At 46.6% G+C, this 25,599-nt stretch overlaps 2 protein-coding genes across 2 annotated transcripts in view; both read right to left on the reverse strand.

The window, feature by feature from the left end:
• Positions 1-25,599, reverse strand: part of LOC308580628 (uncharacterized protein) — a 114,960-nt gene that overhangs the window by 71,248 nt on the left and 18,113 nt on the right. The gene's annotated exons all lie outside the window — the stretch shown is intronic.
• The window catches only part of LOC308580600 (uncharacterized protein), a 32,212-nt gene continuing 19,041 nt past the window's right edge, over positions 12,429-25,599 (reverse strand). The window contains exons 3-4 of the mRNA XM_081182496.1: positions 22,852-22,989; positions 12,429-16,644 (exon numbers count right to left, since the gene is read on the reverse strand). Of these exons, the coding sequence (XP_081038622.1) occupies positions 15,023-16,644; positions 22,852-22,989 (1,760 nt within the window). The 3' untranslated portion in view covers positions 12,429-15,022. The remainder of the gene's footprint in view (positions 16,645-22,851; positions 22,990-25,599) is intronic.

Raw genomic sequence — 25,599 nt, forward strand, 5'->3', positions numbered from 1 at the left:
TTCGTAAGGCTGGCACGGTCTGCATAGTAGTGACCTGAGAATAGATCGCTTTGAACTCAGTGGGGATAATTGACAGAACTTGGTACCAAAACCAGTCCCCTGTCCTGTCCCCAAGCCTGAAACCTGCAACCCCAGAGCATGGGCAGAAAAGAGCAGAGTAGATATTACATGTAGCTGCCCCCATGCCATTCTAGGTGCTTTCTATGGAGAGCCCTGTTCACAATCTTTGAGCTCTCTCATCGCAAGCCAAACAGATGTTGTGGCCGTATCCGCCTCTGTCAAGAGTTGCATAGGGACCAAATCTATACGTGGAAGCAGAGGAGCCGGTGATGCCACATTTTTGAAATATCTTGAGACTAATACACCCCTCCTCCTTAGATATCGTCTGTGCTTATACACCATCTTCACAAGTCTCCAGTCCCAAAATGTGGCCCCCACCCTGGCATGGAAGCCATCAAAATATAGATCTTCCACATGTCCTAAATCTCTTCTGTTCTTAAGACACCAGGCATGTAGACCCTTTAAAAAAACTCCTGAGGTGAGCTTTGCACTCCTCTTCTGACAAGATTCCCAAAGGCGTAGGGTAGCTTGTTTATCAAAACCCACAGACCTTCTGCTAGATGTTCTCCCACCTACAGAGATAGAGGGGTATCAGAAAGAGACAGAGCTAAGTGTGGTTAAAAAAGTGAAATACCTGGGGGTATACTTGTCCACCAAAAATTTAAACCTTTTTAAAGATAACTATGAAAAATGTTGGTTGGAAATTAAAAAAGACCTGGATATCTGGTCAAGATTGAAACTTACCTTGTCAGGCCGAATCGCAGCTATAAAGATGTGTGTTTTGCCAAAAATGCTATTCTTATTTCAAACCCTTCAGGTCGTGGACAGAATGGAATGTTTTGGAAAATGGCAGAAGGATATTTCTAAGTTTGTCTGGCAGGGCAAAAAGCCCCGAATAAAATTTAAAATACTAACCGACTCAAAAGAAAGAGGGGGGTTTGCCCTGCCGGACTTAAGGTTGTATTATGAAGCTGCAGCCTTCTGCTGGTTGAAGGATTGGTTCCTGTTGGAAAACACCGATGTCCTAGATCTGGAGGGGTTTGATAATGTGTATGGTTGGCATGCATACTTGTGGTATGACAAGGCGAAGGTTCATAAATTGTTCAAAAACCATATTGTCAGAAAATCAATTTTTGCCGTCTGGATGAAGTATAAGGATTTATTAGAAAACAAGACCCCGAGGTGGTTATCACCTGTGGAAGCCAAGATTTCTAAAAAAAAGCCCAATATGGAGGCCTATTGGCCAAAATATTGGGAACTGATTGAAAGAGTTGGAGACAATTGGAAGCTCCAAAGCCAGGACAAATTAAAAGGTAAGGTGCGAGATTGGTTACATTATGCTCAAATTCAAGAGGTATTCAAAATGGACAAAAAAGTGGGTTTCCAGTTGGAGAAATCGAAACTGGAGACGGAGTTACTAGAACCAAAGACTAAGGTACTTTCGAGGATGTATGACTTGCTGCTTAAATGGAACACACAGGATGAGACAGTTAAATCTGCCATGATAAAATGGGCACAGGATGTAGGACACAACATTATGTCTGAGGACTGGGAAAGGTTATGGAACACCGGTATGAAATTCACGGCATGTAGTGCCTTGAAAGAGAATATTATGAAAATGGTATACCGGTGGTACATAACCCCAGTCAAGTTGGCTAAAATATACCATCTTTCTGATAATAAGTGTTGGAAATGTAAGGAGGCAGAAGGGACATTCTTTCACCTCTGGTGGACCTGCCCGAAAGTAAAGGCCTTTTGGGAAATGATACATAATGAGTTGAAAAAGGTATTCAGATATACCTTTTCTAAGAAACCAGAGGCCTTTCTTCTGGGTATGGTGGACCGGAAGGTGCCAAAGAAGGACAGAACCTTATTTATGTATGCAACCACAGCAGCCAGGATTCTTATCGCAAAGTTCTGGAAGACACCAGATTTACCCACACTGGAGGACTGGCAGACGCAGCTGATGGACTACATGGAGTTGGCAGAAATGACCGGCAGAATTCGAGATCTGAGCGAGGAAACAATGGAGGAGGACTGGAAAAAATTTAAGGACTATTTGCAAAAACATTATAAGTTGTTTGAGTGTTAAGATTGTGCACGATTAAGAAACATTATGCTTCTGCAATTTATTTTAAGTAAATGATAAAGTAAGTATTGATGGAAAAAATGAGACAAACTAGAAACAAAATATTATGTTTATTAACAGTGTTAAAATTAAATTACAAATTTTTGAAATTGGTAACATAATAAATACAAAGGTATAATAAGTTGGGAAATAAGATAATAAATTGCTGAATTGGTTAGAATGATGAACGCAATGCTGAGAGGATGCGAGGAGGTCCAAAAAGATGTTGAAAAAATTTTATAATGATCTTTTCTTTTTTCTATGCTTTTCTTTATATATATGGAAAATGTTTCTTGTATATTGTTGTCCAAACAAATTTGTTTACCTATGGAAAGAAGCGCAATAAAAAATTTTATAAAAAAAAAAATAGATGTTCTCCCAGAAGGTTTTACAAGTACCTATCAGGATAGTAAGGATTTTATCACAGTCGGGGGAGGGGGAAGGATTTTATGTGTTCCATGTCCTCTGTTAGTAGCACAAGGCACCCAGTTATTGATAATCGCTCCTCATTTGTCCCAGGTTGTTGGGAGAAGGAGTCTTTTATCCTTGCTTTAGCATTTCCTGAGAATACATCTAAAATCTACTTTGACATTAGTTCGCCTGTTTAGCCTGAATAGGGGAGAGACATGTGTTGTTGCATCTGGGACAGAGGAAGTGGTCTGGTTTTGTTGCTGCAGATGCAGAAGGGCTTTTCTTCTCCCTGTGCTCAAAGCCCCCTCCCAAAAAGGAAGGCAGCATCTGGATCCCAAGGAAGAACAGAGCTGCAGACCTCCTGCGAACTCACCCCCTCCCTGGCTTGGCAGAGAGGACAAGGGAGGACCAGTGTGGTGTGGTGGTAAAGAGCGGTGGACTCGTAATCTGGGGAACCGGGTTCGATTCTCCGCTCCTCCCCATGCAGCTGCTGGGTGACCTTGAACTAGTCACACTTCTTTGAAGTCTCTCAGCCCCACTCACCCCACAGAGTGTTTGTTGTGGGGGAGGAAGGGAAAGGAGAATGTGAGCCGCTTGGAGACTCCTGAAGGGGAGTGATAAAGTGGGATATCAAATCCAAACTCCTCCTCTTCTTCTCTCTTCTCCCCCCACCCTGCATGATCTGAACAGGGACCCCAATCTCCCCATTGCACTCTCGGGTGGGGGGAAGAGAGAGGAGACTCACCGGATTCCAGGAGGGGCTCCAAGGAAGCTTTTGCAAAGGAGAGAGAAGAAAGCCACCTCCTCTCCGCTTGCAGGAAGGGATGTGGGAGGGAGGGAATTTAGCCATGGAGGACCTTGACCCCCCTTCACTTCCTGTCCTCTCTAGGAATCCAGCTTTGCTCCTTTTAACCCTTGCAAAGCCGAGGGCACCCCTCCCTCTCCGCAGTTTTCCTGCTTCTGCTTCTGCGCCTGCGCTCAAGGGGCTGCCCCCCCCCCGTCTGTGCCAAGGACTCTGCCCCAAGGAGCCCACATCTGATCCAGACTAACCGAAAGAGAGACGGGGATGGCAATGAGGGGGGTTACCTTGGCTCTCCCCCTCCTCCAACATAGAGGCTCCTGAATCCCAAGGAAAGGCTGGGAGGGAGAAGAGGCTAAGAAATGGCTCCATCAAGACACCCCTCAAAAAAACACCCTCCCGATCAGCGAGTGGGGGGGAGAGAATGGAGGGGGGGGGGCTTCCCAGCCAGGAGATCCCTCCCCCTCCGGAAATAATCTCTGCTGCCCAGGAAGAGAGACAGATGAGGAAGTGTCCCACGCGAGGAATGAAACAGACACGCCATCCTGGGGGGGGAGGTGTGGAAGCCCCCCCCCCGTAAAAGCACCACAGGCAGGAAAGGCGAAGCCCACTATTGGGGAGGGAGGGAGGGAGAGGGGCACATGCCGCTCACGGGGCAGCCCCCCCCCCACTCTGGGACTCTTCCCCCCTCCCAACTCCTTCCTTTCCCTGCCTTTCCTGTCAGAAAACCAGTTTATACTGGGCTCTCAGAACCACGTGACCCCATTTCTCACCCCAGAGCAGGACCAATCAGAAGCCTCTCCCTTTGAGAGCTGGCCAATCCCCTTTCAGATTCCCCTGGGCCTCGTCCTCTCCTTTGCCAGGTTTCCTGAGGGAGTTTCCCCCCTGAGTTTCCCTCTTGGCTGCTCCCCTCCCAGCTTCTCCTTCATTTCTCCTTCTCTTAATGCCCCCCCTCAATGTCTGGGGAAGGGAAGAGTTTGGGGGCAGCTGCATCCCCCCCCCCCCATGGCCAGGCAGGCCCAGGAGGAACCCACGGAGGCGACAGGGCCAGGAGATGGCATTTCCCGCTCTTTTCCGAAAAAGGCGGGAACGCCATTTTGTTTCATCTGGAGGCCCCAGCCGCTCCCAGAGACGTCATGGCTCCCTGTGGACCTCGGGGATCCCACGCTCTCGGGGGTCTCTCCTCCCAGCGAAGGAGGGTGGCAGCTTCGGGGGCCAGCGCTCACGGGGCGTCCTCAGCCGCCTTCCTGCCATGATGGCTTTGCCTCCGCAGAACAGCCTTGCTCCTCGCCAGACCCCTTCTGGCTCCTCAGGATCCCAGGAGCCCTTTCTGGGCGGACCTCGATTATTCTTCCCCCTCAGGCGGTAGTTCAACAGGAGAAGTCGCTTCCACTCCAGATCCCTGCAGGTCTCAGGGGGGCACTGGAACCCAGTGGGGAGACTGAGGGGAACTGGATCAACTGGGGTCCTCCCAGTCCAGCCCAGAGAAGAAAGAGAGGGAGCTCTCAGAAGAGGAAGACATTGCGGAGAAGAACCAAACTTGGCTGCTCCCTGCTGAGGGTCTCCTGCCTTTCTTCCAGGCTTCCTGGGGGCTGCCATGGCCAGAGGAAGAGGCAGGCCCCCCACCCTGAATCCCCTGGGGGCAGCCAGATCTCTTCCTCTTGCCATGGCCAGGCCTGCCTCAGTTTCCTTCCCCGAGGCCTTGGAGGAAACGTGAGGTGCGGAATGACAACCCCAAAAGGAGCTTAGGTTCCTGGCCAATGGGGAATGGAACATTATATTGCATCTTTCCAGAGGAGTCCAGGCATTGCCTCCAAGGTCCAGGGACTGATCCGCCCTGGCTTCCTCCTCCTCAGAGGTCCCTCCTGGAGAAGGGGTCCCAGGTCTCTATGGGAGGAACGGGGAGAAGCGTCCCTGAGGCCTGCATTCGAGGCCAATGCTTTTGCCTTTTACGCCCCGGCCACCTTCCCTCTGGTGTTTATGTGAGCTCTAGAGATGGGATCACATACAGATCCTCCCCTTTAGGGATTCCTGCTCCTTCCTTGCCCAGGGAAGCAGCCTCTCTGGCATGTAGGGGGAGGTGGGGCACATTGATGTAAGGGGCACATTGATACACCAACCATATTTCAGTTTCGAGAAACACGTCTATACATGTGTGAGTACAACAGTTGTGACTATGCCGCCCACCAGTTAGCTGTTGGCGTTCGACAAGAGTAGGTGTGTTTTTAGTGCAGCCAAATGAAAAATTATGAGAAATGTAAAAGTGTTCCAATGCTGTTTTAAATTGTTAAGATTTAAAAAGACCAAAGGTAAGTTATTCCACCTAGTTATCAGGATTACATGTGATTTTAAAATAAATTCAGTGGTTTTATTAATAAGTGTTAATTTTTTGAAAATGTCTGTTTCAGGCACTTTGATACACTAAAACATGGGGCACATTGATACGTATAGAAGTGCCCTGCTAGTGTACAATTTTTGATGTTCCCAATCCTGAAAATAAAATTGTTGGAGATTTCCTACTCATTATATTTGAAAAGAAAAATACTGTTGTTTACTACATGGCCAAAATCATTTCTAAATATAATACAACCGATTTTCAAGTGTCATATCTCAGGGAAAATCAGGATCTTGTATGTTGTTTTGCAGTTGCCAAAACCAAATTTATCAAAGGGCTCATCTCTTTACCCTTCATCTCTTTACAGTGGTACATGGGGTTAAGAACTTAATTCATTCTGGAGGTCCGTTCTTAACCTGAAACTGTTCTTAACCTGAAGCACCACTTTAGCTAATGGGGCCTCCTGCTGCTGCTGCGCCACCGGAGCATGATTTCTGTTCTCATCCTGAAGCAAAGTTCTTAATCTGAGGTACTATTTATGGGTTAGCGGATTCTGTAATCTGAAGCGTCTGTAACCTGAAGCGTATGTAACCCGAGGTACCACTGTATACTTTTTCTATTGACTTCAGTGGACATAATGTACAATAGAAGCTAAACGTTCAGTAATTATCTTATTTGTTATAAGCCTTTTGTTTAAATTACTATTTTTGACTACCTAATGTGAGTTCTTATACTTTCTAAAGTTTCTCCAAAGTTCGTTCTTAAATGGATGTGTTTGAGGAAAGATTAATATGTTTTGATGCTTTGTTAAGAAAACCTGCCGTAAAGTCTATGATATATGTGAAACACTGTTAGTTTTGATACGTTATTTAGATTTTAAGTAACCAATTGCAAGGCTGATTATGATCTCTCACAATAAAAAGTTTTTTCATTAAATTTTTGTAAATACTTAACATTCTCATAAAATTTACACTTTGTATCAAAGTGCCACATCCAATGTATCAAAGCTCTCTGTAGGTGGGGCAGAATGATACAAAACCCATTTTTTACTCAAGTCGTCATATTCTTATTATCTTCTAACTATAATTGTTCTTTTGACTGCTATTATAATATTGATTAGTTATGCCATGCATAAAGCAAAAAAATATATTATTTGACTCGTTTTTGTTACATAAAATATGAGATTGAATTTTTCTGCATCAGTCTGCCCCGCTCCCCCCTAAGGAAGGTTTTCCAATGATAATAATACTACTACTACTAATAATAATAATTTTTATTTATACCCCCGCCTTCCCCAGCCAAGGCCGGACTCAGGGCGGCTAACAAGCAACAATAAAAACAAGTTGAATGAATACAACTTAAAAACAAGATTAAAATACATTAAAATATTGAAACATTAAAATATTAAAATGGAGCCTCATCACAGGAGGAGAAAGGAAAGGAAAAAAAGAGGGGGAAGGAATCAAATTGGCTCCAAGCCAAAGGCCAGGCGGAACAACTCTGTCTTACAGGCCCTGCGGAAAGAAATCAGATCCTGCAGGGCCCTGGTCCCATGAGGCAGAGCGTTCCACCAGGCCGGAGCCAGAGTTGAAAAGGCCCTGGCTCTGGTTGAAGCTAATCTGACTTCCTTAGGGCCCGGGACCTTGAGGGTGTTGCTATTTATGGACCTTGAGGTGCTCCGTGGGGCAGACCGGGAGAGGCCGTCCCGAAGGTACAAACTTCTTCGGATGCTGCAGAGAAGGAGTTCCACAGGGATCTGGAGGCAGAGGAAGCCCTCCCCAATGCTGGGATACTGTTCTGGTAGATCCCTATCAGGAATGGCGCCCCCCCCCTCCATCTAGTAAAAACATAATTTTTTCTTACCATGAATTTCAGTTTACAGATGGGGGAACGACATTCCACCCTCCTCTATCTTCCTCCGCTTCAGTGCATTGCAGCATTTGTTGCCTCCAGTGGAGGCGGCTGTTGGTTTATGATTGACATGGGGAGCAACTTATGGGGCCCTACCTTTGGCGTTGCTGTTTAGCCACCTGCTTTGTGTACGAGTGTCCTGCCTTGCCAGGACTCCTCTGGTGATTGGGCTGGCATACAGACACCTGTTTAAGGTGGAGGCGTTAGGAGGGATGACTCCCCCCTCTGCAGAGGACACTGCAACTTGAAGACCCTGCCTGTCTCTGTAAACCGAACATCAGGGTAAGAAAAAAGTCTGTTTTAAAAATTATTTCTGATTCATTTTTTGATTGTTTTAAAAAGTTGTTTCTACCAACAATGTTAGTGTTTCAGGCTCATTATAAATCACATTCAGATTTACTTGTTTTTAAAATCCAGTCATGTATATGTAGGAGAAATTCAAAGAGATTACCCACACATAAAAACCCAAAAGAAAAGGGTGCAGTCTCCAAGTGAAAAGATAGGCCTTTATTGAAATACAAATGTGCATGCAAAGAACCACATCCAAAACAATGGTTTTTTAAAAAAATGCACTTCCAAATTGCACATGTCATTCCTATTAACCAATCACAGAATCACAGCAATCTTAATAGTTGCAACCCAATGTCACAATAATCATTTGGCTCTTCAGATCAACCCTCCTCATAATATATCATGTGATTACATATAACATTCAACAGTCCCCATAGAGTCAGAATTCCAGAACTGACATTTGCTATGTACAGGACCTAAAAGCAGCTGGTTCTGTAACGTAAAAAGTAGGCAGGCACAGGCTTTTTCAGTTTAGCAAGGCAACAGGCTAAAAAGAAAACAGAATAATCCAAATGCAGTTTTATGAAATTGTTATTTTCTCCAACGTATGCATGTTATGATGGAAACTTGGGCCAAAGTGTTGCCACAGAAACTAGGGAGCTAAAGATGCTTATGGCAGTGGGGCAGAAGGTCATGGCTAAAGTCTTTGAGGGCAGAAACTGGAAAATACTGGTTCCTTCTGGAGTTTGTGGTCTCTCCTTCAATGGCGGTTTTTGAGAAGAGGTTGGATGGCCATCTCTCAGGGATGCTTGAAATGAGATTCCTGTGTTGCAGAGGGTTGGACTAGATGACCCCAGGGTACTTGCAACTGTTGTAGGGACGCAGGTGGTGCTGTGGTCTAAACCACTGAGCCTCTTAGGCTTGCTGATCGGAAGGTTGGCGGTTCGAATCCCCATGATGGGGTGAACTCCCGTTGCTCTGTCCCAGCTCCTGCCAACCTAGTCGTTCAAAAGAACACCAGTGCAAGTAGATAAATAGGTACCGCTGCAGTGGAAAGGTAAACGGTGTTTTCCGTGCGCTCTGGCACTCGCCATGGTCCTCCATGTTCCAGTAGTGGTCTAGTCATGCTGGCCACATGACTCGGAAAGCTGTCTGTGGACAAACGACAGCTCCCGTGGCCTAAAAGCAAGATGAGCGCCACAACATAGTCACCTTTGACTTAAACATCCAGGGGTCCTTTACCTTTTACTTTTACTTCCAACTCTACAATTCTTCCACTTTCCAAACACTGATATGCTTCCTCCCCGGCATGAATTATTTGATGGACCATTTGATGTTCCGCATAAGAGACTCCTGGGAGGGCAGAGAGACATTGCCCTGCTGTGAGTCCTGAAGAGCTCAAACTCACTGGAACAAACTAGGGTTGGGGCAAATGTCTAAAATGTTTTTAAACATTTTAAACTAGTTTTCAGTCTGTGGTGTTTAAAATTTTGGTGTCCCGTCCCGTCCCGTCCCCGGTTTTGCTCTGTTGGGGGTGGGATAAATGTTTAATTGTGGCTGGGGTATAGTTTACCATATTTTTCGCGCTATAAGACACACCAGACCACAATAAGCACCTAGTTTTTGGAGGAGGAAAACAAGAAAAAAATTATTCTGAATCCCAGAAGCCAGAACAGCAAGAGGAATTGCTGGGCAGTGAAAGCAGCGATCCCTCTTGCTGTTCTGGCTTCTGGGATAGCTGCGCAGCCTGCATTCGCTCCGTAAGATTCACACACATTTCCCCTTACTTTTTAGGAGGCAAAAAATGAGTCTCATAGAGCAAAAAATACGGTAATTAAAATTAGTTTCTACTGTCTTATTGGTTTACTGCATAGTTTGTTTTTTTGCACTGAAGGGGAGAAGATCAGGGCAGCCTGGAAGTGGGGACCAGCCAACAGAATGGCTGGGCCAGGTTCCACAGGGGGGGGGGGGTAGGATGCACTGGGACACCCGATCTCTGTGATCACGCGTAGGAGGAGGAGTTACACTAAGACCAGACCATGTCTTTTCTGAGGAGGCAGGTTTAGTCATTGTTTGAAGACTATCCCTGCCTCCAGGTCTGGTCTTGACTGGAAGGATACTGGAATCAACAAGGGAGATCCACGTGACCTGAAGGTGCTGCTGTGCAATGCCAGGTCAGCAATTCACAAGACAGCGGTCATCCACGACTTGATTGTGGATGGAGGACTTGACTTGGCATCCATGACAGAGACTTGGTTGGTTGAAGCAGATGGACCTGTCCTTGCCACTGCTTGTCCATCGGGTTTCTCTTATGCACAGCAACCCTTTCAGCTGATTCCCTGGTGGCCCACTGGAATGTGGAGATAACCATGGCTGTTGACTGTCTGGCTCTGAAGCGCCATATCTGATTGAATGGAGCCCGGACAGCCCTATGGTTTTCCTCAGAGCTGAGGGCAATGTAAGAATGGCTGAGACCTCTAGAGCACTAGTGGTGTAAAACTCATTCTGAATTGGACCAGACACGGTTTACAGCTCAATGCCAAGCCTACCAAGTGGCAATGTGGCTGCCTCAGGGTTCCATCCTCTCCCCCATGCTTTTCAACATCTATATGAAGTCACTGGGAGAGATCATCTGGGGATTTCGGCTGGGTGTTCATCAGTATGCAGATAATACCCAGCTCTACCTCTTTTACATCAGAACCAGTGAAGGCAGTGAATGTCCTGTATGAGTGTCTGGAGACGGTTGGAGGATGGATTGAGGCTAAATCCTGCCAAGACAGAAGTATTGTTTTGGGGGACTGGGAGCAGGCAGGTGTGGGGGGCTCCCTGGTCCTAAATGGGGTAATTGCCCCTCAAGGACCAGGTGCACAGCCTGGGATTCATTTTGGACTCACAGCTGTCCATGGGGATGCAGGTCAATTCTGTGCCTAGGGCAGCTGTTTACCAGCTCCATCTGGTATGCAGGCTGAGACCCTACCTGCCCGCAGACTGTCTCGCCAGATTGGTGCATGCTCTGGTTATCTCCCGCTTGGACTACTGCAATGTGCTTTACGTGGGCCTACCTTTGAAGGTGACCTGGAAAATATAACTAATCCAAAATGTGGCAGCTGGACTGGTGACTGGGAGTTGCTGCCATATAAAACCGGTCCTGAAAGACCTACATTGGCTCCTAGTACATTTCCCTCTGGTGGTCCCTCACTGCGAGAAGTGCAGCTACATGGAACCAGGCAGAGGGCCTTCTCAGTAGTGGCCCTGGCCTGTGGAACACCCTCCCATCAGATGTCAAGGAAATAAACTATTTAATGCTTGATGCTTCTTCACGGATCACTGCCTTGTCATGGCAAAGGGGCTTGAATAACTCAGGGAAGCTATGAGCTATGCCGTGCAGGGCTACCCAAGATGGACAAGTCATAGTGGAGAGTTTTGACTGAACGTGATCCACCTGGAGGAGGAACCGGCAAGCCACTCCAGTATCCCTGCCAAGAAAACTCCATAGATAAAGTCAACAAGTATATAAAAGTTATGGCGCTGGAAGATGAGCCCCTCAGGTCGGAAGGCGTCTAACATGCTACTGAGGAAGAGTGGAGGACAAGTACAAGTAGAGTCAGAGCTGATGAAGTGGCTGGGCCAAAGCCGAAAGCTCGCTCAGTTGCGGATATGCCTGGAAGTGAAAGGAAGTCCAATGCTCTAAAGAAAAATGTTGCATAGGAACCTGGAATGTAAGAACCATCAACCTTGGTAAGCTGGATGTGGTCAAAAATGAGATGGAAAGGGTAAATATTGACATCCTGGGCATCAGTGAACTAAAATGGATGAGACCGGGTGAATTCAGTTCAGATGACCATTGTATCTCCTACTGCGATCAAGAATCCCATAAAATAATTCCATAAAAGCCCAACAAAAGAGGTGCAAAAGCTGTACTGGGATGCAATCTCAAAAATGATAGAATGATCTTGATACGAATCCAAGGCAGACTTTTTGTTGGGATTCCTGCTCCATGTCTGCAGTCATGAGATTGTTGTCTATCACATGACGGTGTATGTTTTCATTCCACAGAGTGGGAAGTGACGGAGACAGGATGTTTATGTTGCTTTGTACCATGAAGTAGGACTATTTTCCTTTGTTCCGTCTCATTGCTGTCTGATGAGAAAGAGGATGGAGCTAAGTCAGAATGCTCCGAGTCAATTATATGTAAATAAAGTAGATTAGCCAAAATGGTGAGCTACTGAGTTCTGTTACGCGAACTGTTAATACTCTGCTGTTCCGTAAGTGTGCTGATGCTTCTTGGCATCAGTTGCTGTGATGTTCAGGCTGAAGAAAGCTTTTGTAGCTCCCGATCAACCAGGAGGGAGACAGCATGCCAGGCAGGCATGTATCTTTATCAAGGTCCTACTCGTGTAGGATGAGCCTACCATTGGTTATGGTGAGTGTTCTTGGCTCCGTTTAATCTCTGGGACAGACACTGAGCCGGAACAGATCCCATTCCCTGAGTTTACGTGGAGGGAACTGGGAGGAAGAAATCCCACCCCCTGTGTTAGGGAAATGGGGGAAATAAAGGACCAAAGTGGTAAGGACCTAACAGAAGCAGAAGACACCAAGAATAGGTGTCAAGAATACACAGAGGAATTACTCCAGAAAGATATGGATGTCTCGTACACCCCAGGTAGTGTGGTTGCTGACCTTGAGCCAGACATCCTGGAGAGTGAAGTCAAATGGGCCTTAGAAGGCACTGCTAATAACAAGGCCAGGGGAAGTGATGATATTCCCGCTGAACTATTTAAAACTTTAAAATATTATAGTGTTAAGGTGCTACACTCAATATGCCAGCAAGTGTAGAAAATTCAGCAGTGGCCAGAGGATTGGAGAATGTCAGTCTACATCCCAATTCCAAAGAAGGGATGTGTCAAAGAATGCTCCAACTACCGCACAATTGCGCTCATTTCACATGCTAGCAAGGTTATGCTTCAAATTCTACAAGGCAGGCTTAAGCAGTATGTGGACCGAGAACTCCCAGAAGTGCAAGCTGGATTTAGAAGAGGCAGAGGAACCAGAGACCAAATTGCAAACATGCACTGGATTATGGAGAAAGCTAGAGTTCCAGAAAAACATCGACTTCTGCTTCATTGACTAAGCAAAAGGATTTGACTGTGTTGACCACAGCAAACTATGGCAAGTTCTTAAAGAAATGGGAGTGCCTGATCACCTCATCTGTCTCCTGAAAAATCTCTATGAGGGAAAAGAAGCTACAGTTAGCCCTGGATATAAAACAACTAATTGGTTCAAAATTGGGAAAGGAGTACAACAAGGCTGTATATTATCTCCCTGCTTATTTCATTTATATACAGAATTCATCATGCGAAAGGCTGGACTGGATGAATCCCAAGCCGGAATTAAGATTGCCGGAAGAAATATCAACAACCTCAGATATGCAGATGACACAACCTTGATGGCAGAAAGAGGAGAGTGCAAAATATGGTCCGAAGCTCAACAACAACAAAATGAAGATCATGGCCACTGGACCGATCACCTACTGGCAAATAGAAGGGGAAGAAATGGAGGCAGTGAGAGATTTTACTTCCTTGGGTTCCATGATCACTGCAGATGGTGACGGCAGTCACGAAATTAAATGACACCTGCTTCTTGGGAGAAAAGCAATGACAAACCTAGTGTCAGGAGTGCGTGCAGGAGCCAGGCCCCGTGACCAGAATGACTTTGCAGGACTGGGGCTTTCCTAAGTTTGTTCTGAAGAGGCAAGGCACAGCCGCACAAGTGAGTAACTCACAGCACCTGGTGGCAGTAACCAGGAAGGGATATAAGGTCAGCATTTCCCTTCGGCTCTTTGCCACAGCAACACGTTTCCTGCCTTGCTGCGTTTGGCTTCTTGCTTCCCGACCCTTGACTTCGTGACTCCCTGCTTCCTGACCCTTGGACCTCTGGCTTCTGGACTCTCGTTCCTGCTCCCACCCTGCCATCTTGCCCCCAGTCTCAACATCCTCAGCCGGGACTTCGGTTGCCCATAGACTGGACCGTGACACCTAGACAGCATCTTAAAAAGCAGGGACATCACCTTGCTGACAAAGGTCCATATAGTTAAAGCTATGGTTTTATGTATGGAAGTGAGAGCTGGGCCATCAAGAAGCCTGATCGCTGAAGAATGGATGCTTTTGAATTCTGGTGCTGGAAGAGACTCTAGAGAGTCCCATGGACTGCAAGAAGATCAAACTTATCCATTCTGAAGGAAATCAGCCCTGAGTGCTGACTGGAAGGACAGATCCTGAAGCTGAGGCTCCAATACTTTGGCCACCTCATGAGAAGAAAAGACTCCCTGGAAAAGACCCTGATGTTGGGAAAGATGAGCACAAGGAGAAGGAGACAACAGAGGATGAGATGGTGGGACAGTGTTCTCGAAGCTACCAGCATGAGTTTGACCAAACTGCGGGAGGCAGTGGAAGACAGGAATGCCTGGTGTGCTCTGGTCCAGGGGGTCACAAAGAGTCAGACACGACTAAGCAACAACTCTGCTTGATATTTTATCATGTTTTCAATATTCTGTTGGGAGCTGCCCAGTGTGGCTGTGGGACACCAGCCAGATGGGCAGGGTACAAGTAATAAATTATTATTTTTTTAAAAAAATCTTTCAGTAGCACCTTAAAGACCAACTAAGTTTATTCATGCCTGGTATCTGAAGTAGTGTACATGCACACGAAAGCTCATACCAATAACAAACTTAGTTGGCCTTTAAGGTGCTACTGGAAGAATTTGTTTTATTTTGATCATGGCAGACCAACACAGCTACCTACCTGTATCTGTTGTTATTATTATTAGTTCTTTAAACATTCCAAGCACTGTTACTGTTGGGAGTCATTCTTCAAAGAAACAGTAAGGATGTTTGTACCTTTAAGAACTGTTTCTGTGAGCTTTGGGCAGATTAGTTACTGCTGGTCATGATTAGGAAGGAAAAGTTGCAGTTTGAACTTAGCCTGCAGAAAAACACCCACAAGCTTTGCTGTTTGTTGCTTTGTCATAAATCTTTATGTTGAGACAGTCTTCTGTCATCTGCCACCAGAGGAAAACACCCCTCTAACAGTTATGGTTTCTCTGCTGTATGAAATTGTTGATGGGAGGTGAAACTAACCTTCCATCTGAAGCTCTTTCCGCATTCCAGGCACTGATACGGTTTCTCCCCTGTATGTCTTATTAGATGGGAAGTGAGGCTGTGGCTCTGACTGAATCTCTTTCCACATTCCAAGCACTGATAGGGTTTCTCCCCACTATGAATTCTTTGATGGGAAGTAAGACTATCCCTCCGACTGAAGTTCTTTCCACATTCCAAGCACTGATAGGGTTTCTCCCCAGTATGAATTCTTTGATGGGAAGTGAGGCTGTGGCTCTGACTGAATCTCTTTCCACATTCCAAGCACTGATAGGGTTTCTCCCCACTATGAATTCTTTGATGGGAAGTAAGACTATCCCTCCGACTGAAGTTCTTTCCACATTCCAAGCACTGATAGGGTTTCTCCCCAGTATGAATTCTTTGATGGGAAATGAGTTTACCCCTCTCACGAAAGCTATTTCCACATTGCTGGCACTGATAGGGTTTCTGACCTGTATGAGTTTTTTGATGGCTCAGGAGATGGGCCCTTTGGGTGAAGCTCTTTCTACATTCCAAGCATTGATAGGGTTTCTCCCCTGTATGAATTCTTCGATGGGCAGCAAGTATTCCAGTCTCACTAAAGCTCTTTCCACATTCCTGGCAATGATAGGGTTTCTCACCTGTATGAATCCTTTGATGGATGGTGAGGTCGTGGCTGTGAATGAAGCTCTTTCCACATTGGAAGCATTTATATGGTTTCTGACCTGTATGAATTCTTTGATGGGAAGTGAGAGTATTCTTATGAATGAAGCTCTTTCCACATTCATGGCACTGAAAAGGTTTCTCCCCTGTATGAATTTTTTGATGGGAAGTAAGACTAGTCCTCCAATTGAAGCTCTTTCCGCATTCCAAGCACTGATAGGGTTTCTCCCCTGTATGAATTCTTCGATGGGAAGTGAGAATTTGGCGGTTACTGAAGCTCTTTCCGCATTCCAAGCACTGATAGGGTTTCTCCCCTGTATGAATTCTTTGATGGTAAGTGAGACCGTGCCTCTGTCTGAAGCTCTTTCCACATTCCAGGCACTGATAGGGTTTCTCCCCTGTATGATTTATTTGATGGGAAGTGAGACTGTTGCTCTGACTGAAGCTCTTTCCACATTCCAAGCACTGATAAGGCTTCTCCCCTGTATGAATTCTGTGATGGGAAGTGAGCTCTGAGCTCAGTCTGAATCTCTTTCCACATTCCAAGCACTTATAGGGTGTCTCCCCTGTATGAATCCTTTGATGGGTTGTCAGATTGCTCCTCTGACAGAAGCACTTTCCACACTGCAAACACTGATAGGGTTTCTCTCCTGTATGAATTCTTTGATGGGAAATGAGAGAATGCTTCCGACTGAAGCTCTTTCCACATTCCAAGCACTGATGCAATTTCTCTCCACTGTGAGTTCTTTCGTGTGAAGTAAGGCTATGCCTCCGAATGAAGCTGTGTCCTTGATGGGAGGTGCACTGGGAGCTCTGACGGATGTTCTCTCCACACCCTGAATATTTATTTGATTTCTCCGCTGTGTGGATTCTGTTGTGGTCCCCTTTGTTCTTCCCTTCCAATTCATCACCATCTGCAATGAAGAGAGAAGCCAATTAGAGCTTCAGGAAGATTATTCCCCAGATTATTGAACGATGTTAATGAATTAAAAAATTCCTTCCAGTAGCACCTTAGAGACCAACAAAGTTTGTTATTGGTATGCGCTTTTGTGTGCATGCACACTTCTTCAGATACACTGAAACAGAAGTCACCAGACCCTTATATATAGTGAGAGGGTGGGGAGGGGTATTACTCAGAAGGGTGGTGGGAATGGGTGATTGGCTGATAGGTGTGGTAAATCTGTTGATGACTATTAACGACTGCAATTGGTCTTCCAGGAAAAGCAAGGGGTGAGATGGCTAAAAATAGCTACATATACCATGTATAATGAGATAAGAATCCAATGTCTCTATTCAGACCAGGTCTCTCCATGGTTTTAAGTTTGCCAAAAGTGCCCTTCAGCAACTTCTTTTTCCAGTCTATTTCTGAAATTCTTTTGTAATAAGACAGCTACTTTGAGATCTTGTTTAGAATGTCCTGGGAGACTGAAGTGTTCTTCTACTGGTTTCTCTGTCTTGTGATTCCTGATATCAGATTTATGTCCATTTATCCTTTGGCGTAGAGCTTGGCCTGTTTGTCCAATATAGAGAGCTGAAGGGCACTTTTGGCATTTGATGGCATACATAATGTTAGAAGATGAGCAATTAAATACAGTGGTGCCCCGCAAGACGGAAAACTCGCTAGACGAAAGAGTTTTCCGTTTTGGAGGTGATTCGCAAAACGAATTTCCTATGGGCTTGCTTCGCAAGACGACAATGTCTTGCAAGTTCCTGCTGGTTTTTTCCCCTCCCCCCTTTTTCTAAGCCGCTAAGCCGCTTATCAGCTGATCCGATCAGCAGATAAGCCGCTAAAAGCCGCTAATAGCGCTAATCTGCTAATCCTTCAATGGGCTTGCTTCGCAAGACAAAAAACCGCTAGACAAAGAGAATCACAGAACGGATTCTTTTCGTCTTGCGAGGCACCACTGTAGTCCTGAGATGGTATTTTTGATGTTGTTGAGGCCAGTAATTAAGAATGTTAATGAATGCTTGTTGTCAGGGAACTGACATCAGAGCGAGAGGCAAAGGGGAGGCTCTCTGATGATGCGGGAGAAGGACCCAGCAGCAGGGGGAGAAACAGCCCAGTAGAGGGGGAAGCTAATCAGCGCAACACCAGGGATAGAGGGGGGCAGATGGGGGAATCGGAGAGAGGGCTCCAGGATTCTTCACTGGACGTCAGTGAGGAGAGCCCAGGTCCTCCGCTGCCCACGCCCTCCCTGCGCAGGAGGCTCCCGCGCAGTGAGAGGAGGAGGAGACTGGGTGTCAAACAATTTTTATGTTGGAAGAGGTTCAAGAAACACCCACTGACGGATTCTGGCAGCGATTGAGGTAGCCACGATGAGAAGGGGCTATGCAGTCAGAAAGGTTTTACAAGGCAAATTAGCCTAGAGAGGCACTAGTTTACGCACGAGTAACTCATACCCACTACACTTGTGATAGAGGAAGAACTGAAAATAATTAGTTATGAGGCCTTACTATTATTTTTACTACCTTTGTTGGCTGATATTTACTGATATATTACTTGGCTTTTATCTGGGATAGATAATGTTTGGCTCAGTCATGGAATTATCTTCATCTCCAAGGTCAGTCATCTCTTTGGTCAATCAAATGCAGACAAAAGCAAAAACAAAAACAACAAACCTGACAGAACTTACTTCTACTACCCTAAAAAATCTGAAGATGATATTTAAAAAGGCCTGGGTAGTTCAAAAAAGCCTGGTCATTGCTTAAAAAAGCTTGACGAAATGAAGAATATTCACAGAGAAAACAGTTGATATCCCTCCATTCAGGATTCAAAGTGAGGATCTTGGAATCCCAGATGATGATGATAAATTTTTATTTGTATCCCACCCTTCCCGACCAAAGCCACGGTGAGAGCGGCTAACAACAGGTAAATCTGCTACCAAGGATCTGCTACCGAGGATTCAAATGCATGAAGCTATGTCCTGTACCGTATAAATATGTATGTAAATAAAGACTGTAAATATATCTCTGAGTGAGCAGAGGTATTTCTTGTGAAAGGCTTCCAGACCCACCACAGAGTCCTGCCTTAGCATTCTGCACCTGCTGGAGTTTCTGGGTCAGTCTCAAGGGCATCCCCACGTAGAGTGAGTTACAATAATCAAGCCTGGAGGTGACTGTCGCGTGGATCACAGTAGCTAGGTCAGAGTGAGAGAAGTAAGGAGCTAACTGCTCAGCTTTTCATCTCCATCAAAAAAGCGAAGGTTCATCACACGGAGCAGGGCTCAGGAAGGTTTAACTTGCCTGGGTCGGTTCAGCCCTGCGAAGATCCCGCCATGGTCTGGATCGCTCATGCGTCTGCATCTGATTTCCGGCACCACGGAAGTGAGACCCCGCTCTGGACTGGTTTAGTGCAGCAGGCGGGGACTCGCTGAGCGGGCAGCTTGGTTCGGGGGTGGCTTGTGGCCCACTTAAATGACCCCCATGGGCTGCAGGTTGCTGACCCCTGACAGAGGTATGTATGGAATTTCAAAACTGATTTTATGATCCAACAGGGAGTTTTACTGAGAGGGTCCATGATCCTACGTTTCTCCTCCTTTACTTCCTTATGCAGAGCTCTTTGGACAGGATCCATGCCTTGTCTGTGAAAACTACTGTATTTTTCGCACCATAGGACGCACTTTTCCCGTCTTAAAAACTAAGGGGAAAAGTCTGTGCGTCCTATGGAGCGAATTCAGGGGGGGAGGCAGGCAGGAAAAGCCCTCAAGAGCCCCACACAAGCGTCACGCGGCTCTTGCGGGCTTTTCCCCAAGAGGGAGAAGGGACTGACACCGCCAGTCAGTCCCTTCTCCCTCCTCTAGAAAAGCCTTGCACAACCTCTCCAGGGGGGGGGGAGGCTTCGCAAGGCTAAAGAGGAAGCCAGGGCAGGGAGCGCGATCCATCCCGTTCGCTGCCCTGGCTTCCTCTTTAGACTTGCGCGCCTCTCCAGCCGCAAGAGATCTACCAGAGGTCGATCTTAACCCTTGCCTCACCTGGGAGCTTCTCTGGGCAGAAATTCCCTCAGCTTAAGTGGAGTGGGGGAAGTGTGGCAGGTAGGGGGGTACCTGCCTAGACACTGATGCCACATGTCTCTCAGATGAAAATTGGGAGTGGGCATTGTGTGAAGTGGTCTGATGGTGTGGGCATTATGTGAAGTGCTCTGATGGTTTTTCCTGCTTGGCAGGGGATTGGGCTCGATGGCCCTTGTGGTCTATTCCAACTCTATGATTCTAAGTGGCTGTGGATCTCCTGCTGCAGAATTGTAGGACTGCATAGAGTTGGGAGGGCCACCCGAGGGTCATCTAGCCCAGCCCCCTCACAATGTAGGAATCACAGCTAAAGAACGCCAGGCAGATGGTCCCCCAAACACTGCTTAAAAGCCTCCAGTGGTGGAGACCCCAAACACCTTCCGAGGTCATAGAATTGCAGGGTTGGAAGGGAACCCCAGGAGTCATCTAGTCCAGCCCCGGTGGACAGCGGGCGCAATCCATCCCGTTGCGCAAGACTAAAGATGCTGCGCAAGCCTAAAGAGGAAGCCAGGGCAGTGAGTGGGATGGATCGCGCTCACTGCCTTGTCTTCTTCTTTTTTAGCCGCGCTGGAGAGGTTTAGCTCCTGGCTGGAGAGGTTGCGCGGCTATGGATCCCGTGCGCTGTCTTGGCTTCTTTGCTCTTTGGGGCTGGTGGGGGAACCCGGGCTTCCCCCGCAGCCCCGAGAAGCTCTGGGAGAAGCAGACAGGCTGCGCGCAGCCTGTCCGTTGCTCTTTGGGGCTGGGGGGAGGGATAATATTTTTTTCCTTGATTTCTCCCTGTAAAAACTAGGTGCGTCCTGTGGTCCGGTGCGTCCAATAGAGCGAAAAATACGGTACACGCCATCAGCAGTTGCCTCAATCTGATTGGTCTAAATTTAAATTTATACGTAAATCACTTTCTTCAGTTTGAACCCCCCTCCCTTGTTCATGAGGAGACCAACTCCTTATTGTTTCATTGGTAACAGAAGAGGAAAAGTGACTATAACTCACACTTTATCTAAGCACAACAGCCGCAAGAGCTCCTGACTAGGCGTTCAGCTATGCAATGTAGAATGCTCTCTATTCTTTCCTGTTTCCCCATTTTTTGTTCCAGTTTAAAACATTTCATGAACCCAGAACTCACACACTGACCGCTAATGATGAATCGTATGTTACAGATATTCCTGCAAATAGATTCTGTTAGTTTTGAGATATACAAATGACATGAGAAGACCCGGTCTACATCAGGGGTTGGCAAGCTTTACCTCGCCTGGGCTGGCTCACTCTCACGGAGATCGCTCTGTGGGCAAGATCAAGTGTGTACACACAGGACTCACCGAGCGGACGGCTCAGGGGCAGCTGAAATGACCCCCATGAGTCGCTTGTGGCCCATGAGCCATAGATTGCTGACCCCCGGTCTACATATTTCATCATTTAGTGGCCCTATGATCCTTGTTTTTAAAAGCAAATAAAAGTTATTCCAAAAAGAAAGAAAAAGGCAACACACGGAGGATGCAGGATTAGGATTCAGTTCCAGAAATTTGTGTACAGAAGTCTGATCCATGGAAAATGTGTAAAAGGAAGTAACCTTAAACCTAAACAGCATACAGCTTATAACTTTAGACCGTATTCAAGTTAATAGAAAAAAACAACAGCACTGTTTGTTCCATTTCAGTGGAAGAATAAGAACCAAAATTTCTTGTTGAAAAGTTTGTTTGCAACCTGCTTTCCCAAAGATAACCCACTGTCGCTCATGATTCATACTCCATTGGGGGAAAATCAAAATTAGAAACAGAACTGTTAGAACCTAAAACTAAGACTTTGTCAAGAATGTATAACTTGCTGCTGAAATGGAATACTCAGGATGAAACGGTCAAATCTGCTATGATTAAATGGGCACAAGATCTTGGACATAATATTATGTTTGCTGACTGGGAACAGTTGTGGACCACAGGTATGAAATTTACGGCATGTAATGCCCTAAGAGAGAATATTATGAAAATGATATACAGGTGGTACATGACCCCAGTCAAGGTTGCAAAAATCTATCATTTGCCCGATAATAAATGTTGGAAATGTAAGGAAACTGAAGGTACATTCTTTCACCTTTGGTGGACGTGCCCAAGGATTAAGGCTTTCTGGGAGATGATTTATAATGAAATGAAAAAGGTATTTAAATATACCTTCCTGAAGAAACCAGAGGCCTTTCTCCTGGGCATGGTCAGCCAATTGGTGCCAAAGAGGGACAGAACTTTCTTTATGTATGCCACAACAGCAGCAAGAATACTCATTGCAAAGTACTGGAAGACACAAGATCTACCCACTTTGGAAGAATGGCAGATGAAGGTGATGGACTACATGGAATTGGCAGAAATGACTGGCAGAATCCGAGACCAGGGAGAAGAGTCGGTGGAAGAAGATTGGAAAAAGTTTAAAGACTATTTACGGAAATACTGTAAAATTAATGAATGTTAGAATGATGTTGGATTGAAACTAAGTGGTCTTCAGCTGTGATGCTATAAGGGAATATGAGAAAATGGGTATTAATAGGTAAAAAAAAATAATCTTATAATATTTAAAAATTGAAGATTAAGATGAATAAAAAGGGGAGGGATTTGCTGAAATAATAATTTGAACTGGAATACATAGAAGGAAGGCGTGAGGAGGTCCGGGAAATAAGCAAATGAAAAATATGTTATGACAGAATTTTTTTTAAAAAACTATTTTTACTTTGCATTTTTCTTTTTTTGTATTTTTGTCTTTTCTTTTTTACTTTGTATTTTTTTTGGTATTTTTGTCTTCTCTTTTTTTACTTTGTAATTTCTTGAAAATTTTAATAAATATCTTTTAAAAAAAAAACAATTGCAAGAGCCAATCAAAAGTCGTGCCTCGGAAGTCGAAGAGGCTTCAAGAAGGGATTCTGTTCGACTTCTGAGGTTCAGCTGTATTCCTAGCTCAAAATGCCTGCAGATTACAAAGGCGCAGGCAGGAAGCAGGTGGAGGAGCCCAAAAAAGTTCTCCCCTTCTCCATCTCCATCCGCCTGCCTGCCTCCCCCTACCCCCAAACTGAGCAAAACCCAATACCTCTCCGGCTCCTTCCATCCACGTCCCCAGCTCCACTCCCTTGGGACTCACCAGATCTCTCGGAGGTCCCTGGGAGGGAACGCTCAGAGGTTGTGGGGAGGGATGCAGGAGACAACCTGACCAGGTCAACCGTCCATCTTCCTCCTTCCATCCTCACTAGCTTTGCAGGATCCGTCTCTTTCATCCTTCCTGAGGATTCAAGGAGCCAAAACAAGCTGGAGGGTCCTGGGTGAGAGGAAGAAGCAAAGGGAGCCTCAGAGGCCCTGCAGGAATTCTCCTGCCCTAGATATTCTCCTGCCCCTGGAGAAGCACAAATGGGGCAGCCCCTTCTCAACATTTCTAAACATCTCCAGTGATTCCAATTTCCTCTGTTTGCTCCTCACTCCACTTCGTAAGGCTGGCATGGTCTGCACAGTAGTGACCTGAGAATAGATCCCTTTGAACTCAGTGGGGATAATTGACAGAACTTGGTACCAAAACCAGTCCACCGTCCTGTCCCCAAGCCTGAAACCTGCAACCCCAGAGCATGGGCAGAAAAGAGCAGAGTAGCTATTACATGTAGGTGCCCCCATGCTAGGTGCTTTGTATGCAGAGCCCTGTTCACAATCTTTGAGCTCTCTCATCACAAGCCAGGCAGATGTTGTGGCCGTATCCACCTCTGTCAGGGGTTGCATGGGGTCCAAATCTATACGTGGAAGCAGAGGAGCCGATGCCACATTTTTTAAATATCAGGAAACTAATACACCCCTCCTCCTTAGATATCGTCTGTGCTTATACACCATCTTCACAAGTCTCCAGTCCCAAAATGTGACCCCCACCCTGGCATGGAAGCCATCAAAATATTGAACTTCCACATGTCCTAAATCTCTTCTGTTCTTAAGACACCAGGCATGTAGACCCTTTAAAAAAACTCCTGAGGTGAGCTTTGCACTCCTCTTCTGACAAGATTCCCAAAGGCGTAGGGTAGCTTGACAGAACTAGTCTGTTTTGAGATAACACCAATTTCCATTTCTTGTTTATCAAAACCCACAGACCCTCTGCTAGATTTTCTCCCAGAAGGTTTTACAAGTACCTATCAGGATAGTAAGGATTTTATCACAGTCAGGGGGGGAGGATTTTATGTGTTCCATGTCCTCTGTTAGTAGCACAAGGCACCCAGTTATTGATAATTGCTCATTTATCCCAGAATGTTGGGAGAAGGAGTCTTTTATCCTTGCTTTAGCATTTCCTGAGAATACATCTAAAATCTGCTTTGACATTAGTTCGCCTACTTGTTTAGCCTGAATAGGGGAGAGACATGTGTTGTTGCATCTGGGACAGAGGAAGTGGTCCGGTTGTGACGCTGCAGATGCAGACGGGCTTTTCTTCTCCCTGTGCTCCCCCCATGTGCAAATGTTCCCTTCTGGCTGCAGCCTCTGTTCAGACTTCTCAGTCTGAAGGGGGTTTATCTGCATGCCCCGTTTTTCTTGACCCAAAGCCCCCTCCCCAAAAAGGAAGGCAGCATCTGGATCCCAAGGAAGAAGAGAGCTGCAGACCTCCTGCGAACTCCTCCCCTCCCTGGCTTGGCAGAGAGGACAAGGGAGGACCAGTGTGGTGTGGTGGTTAAGAGTGGTGGACTCGTAATCTGGTGAACCGGGTTCGATTCCCTGCTCCTCCACATGCAGCTGCTGGGTGACCTTGGGCCAGTCACACTTCTTGAAGTCTCTCAGCCCCACTCACCTCACAGAGTGTTTGTTGTGGGGGAGGAAGGGAAAGGAGAATGTTAGCCGCTTTGAGACTCCTTAAAGGGAGAGATAAAGTGGGATATCAAATCCAAACTCCTCCTCTTCTTCTCTCTTCTCCCCCCACCATGCATGATCTGAACAGGGGCCCCCTCCCTGCACCTCTAGGACCCCCGACTTCCCAGGACACCATCAGGGGGAAGAGAGAGGAGACTCACGGATTCCAGGAGGGGCCCCAAGGAAGCTTTTGCAAAGGAGAGAGAAGAAAGCCACCTCCTCTCCGCTTGCAGGAAGGGATGTGGGAGGGAGGGAATTTAGCCATGGAGGACCTTGACCCCCCCTTCACTTCCTGTCCTCTCTAGGAATCCAGCTTTGCTCCTTTTAACTCTTGCAAAGCCGAGGGCACCCCCTCCCTCTCCGCAGTTTTCCTGCTTCTGCGCCTGCGCTCAAGGGGCTGCCCCCCCCCGTCTGTGCCAAGGACTCTGCCCCAAGGAGCCCACATCTGATCCAGACTAACCGAAAGAGAGACGGGGGTGGCCATGGGGGGGGGGTTACCTTGGCTCTCCCCCTCCTCCAACATAGAGGCTCCTGAATCCCAAGGAAAGGCTGGGAGGGAGAAGAGGCTAAGAAATGGCTCCATCAAGACACCCCTCAAAAAAACAAAACACCCTCCCGATCAGCGAGTGGGGGGAAGAATGGGGGGGGGCTTCCCAGCCAGGAGATCCCTCCCCCTCCGGAAATGAACTCCCCCCCCCCCGCCAAGCGGACTTTCCTGCTTCTGCAGCCCAGGAAGAGAGACAGAGGAGGAAGTGTCCCACGCGAGGAATGAAACAGACACGCGAATCTGGGGGGGGGAGGTGTGGAAGCCCCCCCCCCCGTAAAAGCACCACAGGCAGGAAAGGCGAAGCCCACTATTGGGGAGGGAGGGAGGGAGAGGGGCACATGCCGCTCACGGGGCAGCCCCCCACTCTGGGACTCTTTCCCCCCTCCCAACTCCATCCCTTCCCTGCCTTTCCTGTCAGAAAACCAGTTTATACTGGGCTCTCAGAACCATTTGACCCCATTTCTCACCCCAGAG

Source organism: Podarcis bocagei (genome assembly GCF_964188305.1).
Source record: "Podarcis bocagei genome assembly, chromosome: 2".
NCBI lineage: Eukaryota > Metazoa > Chordata > Lepidosauria > Squamata > Lacertidae > Podarcis > Podarcis bocagei.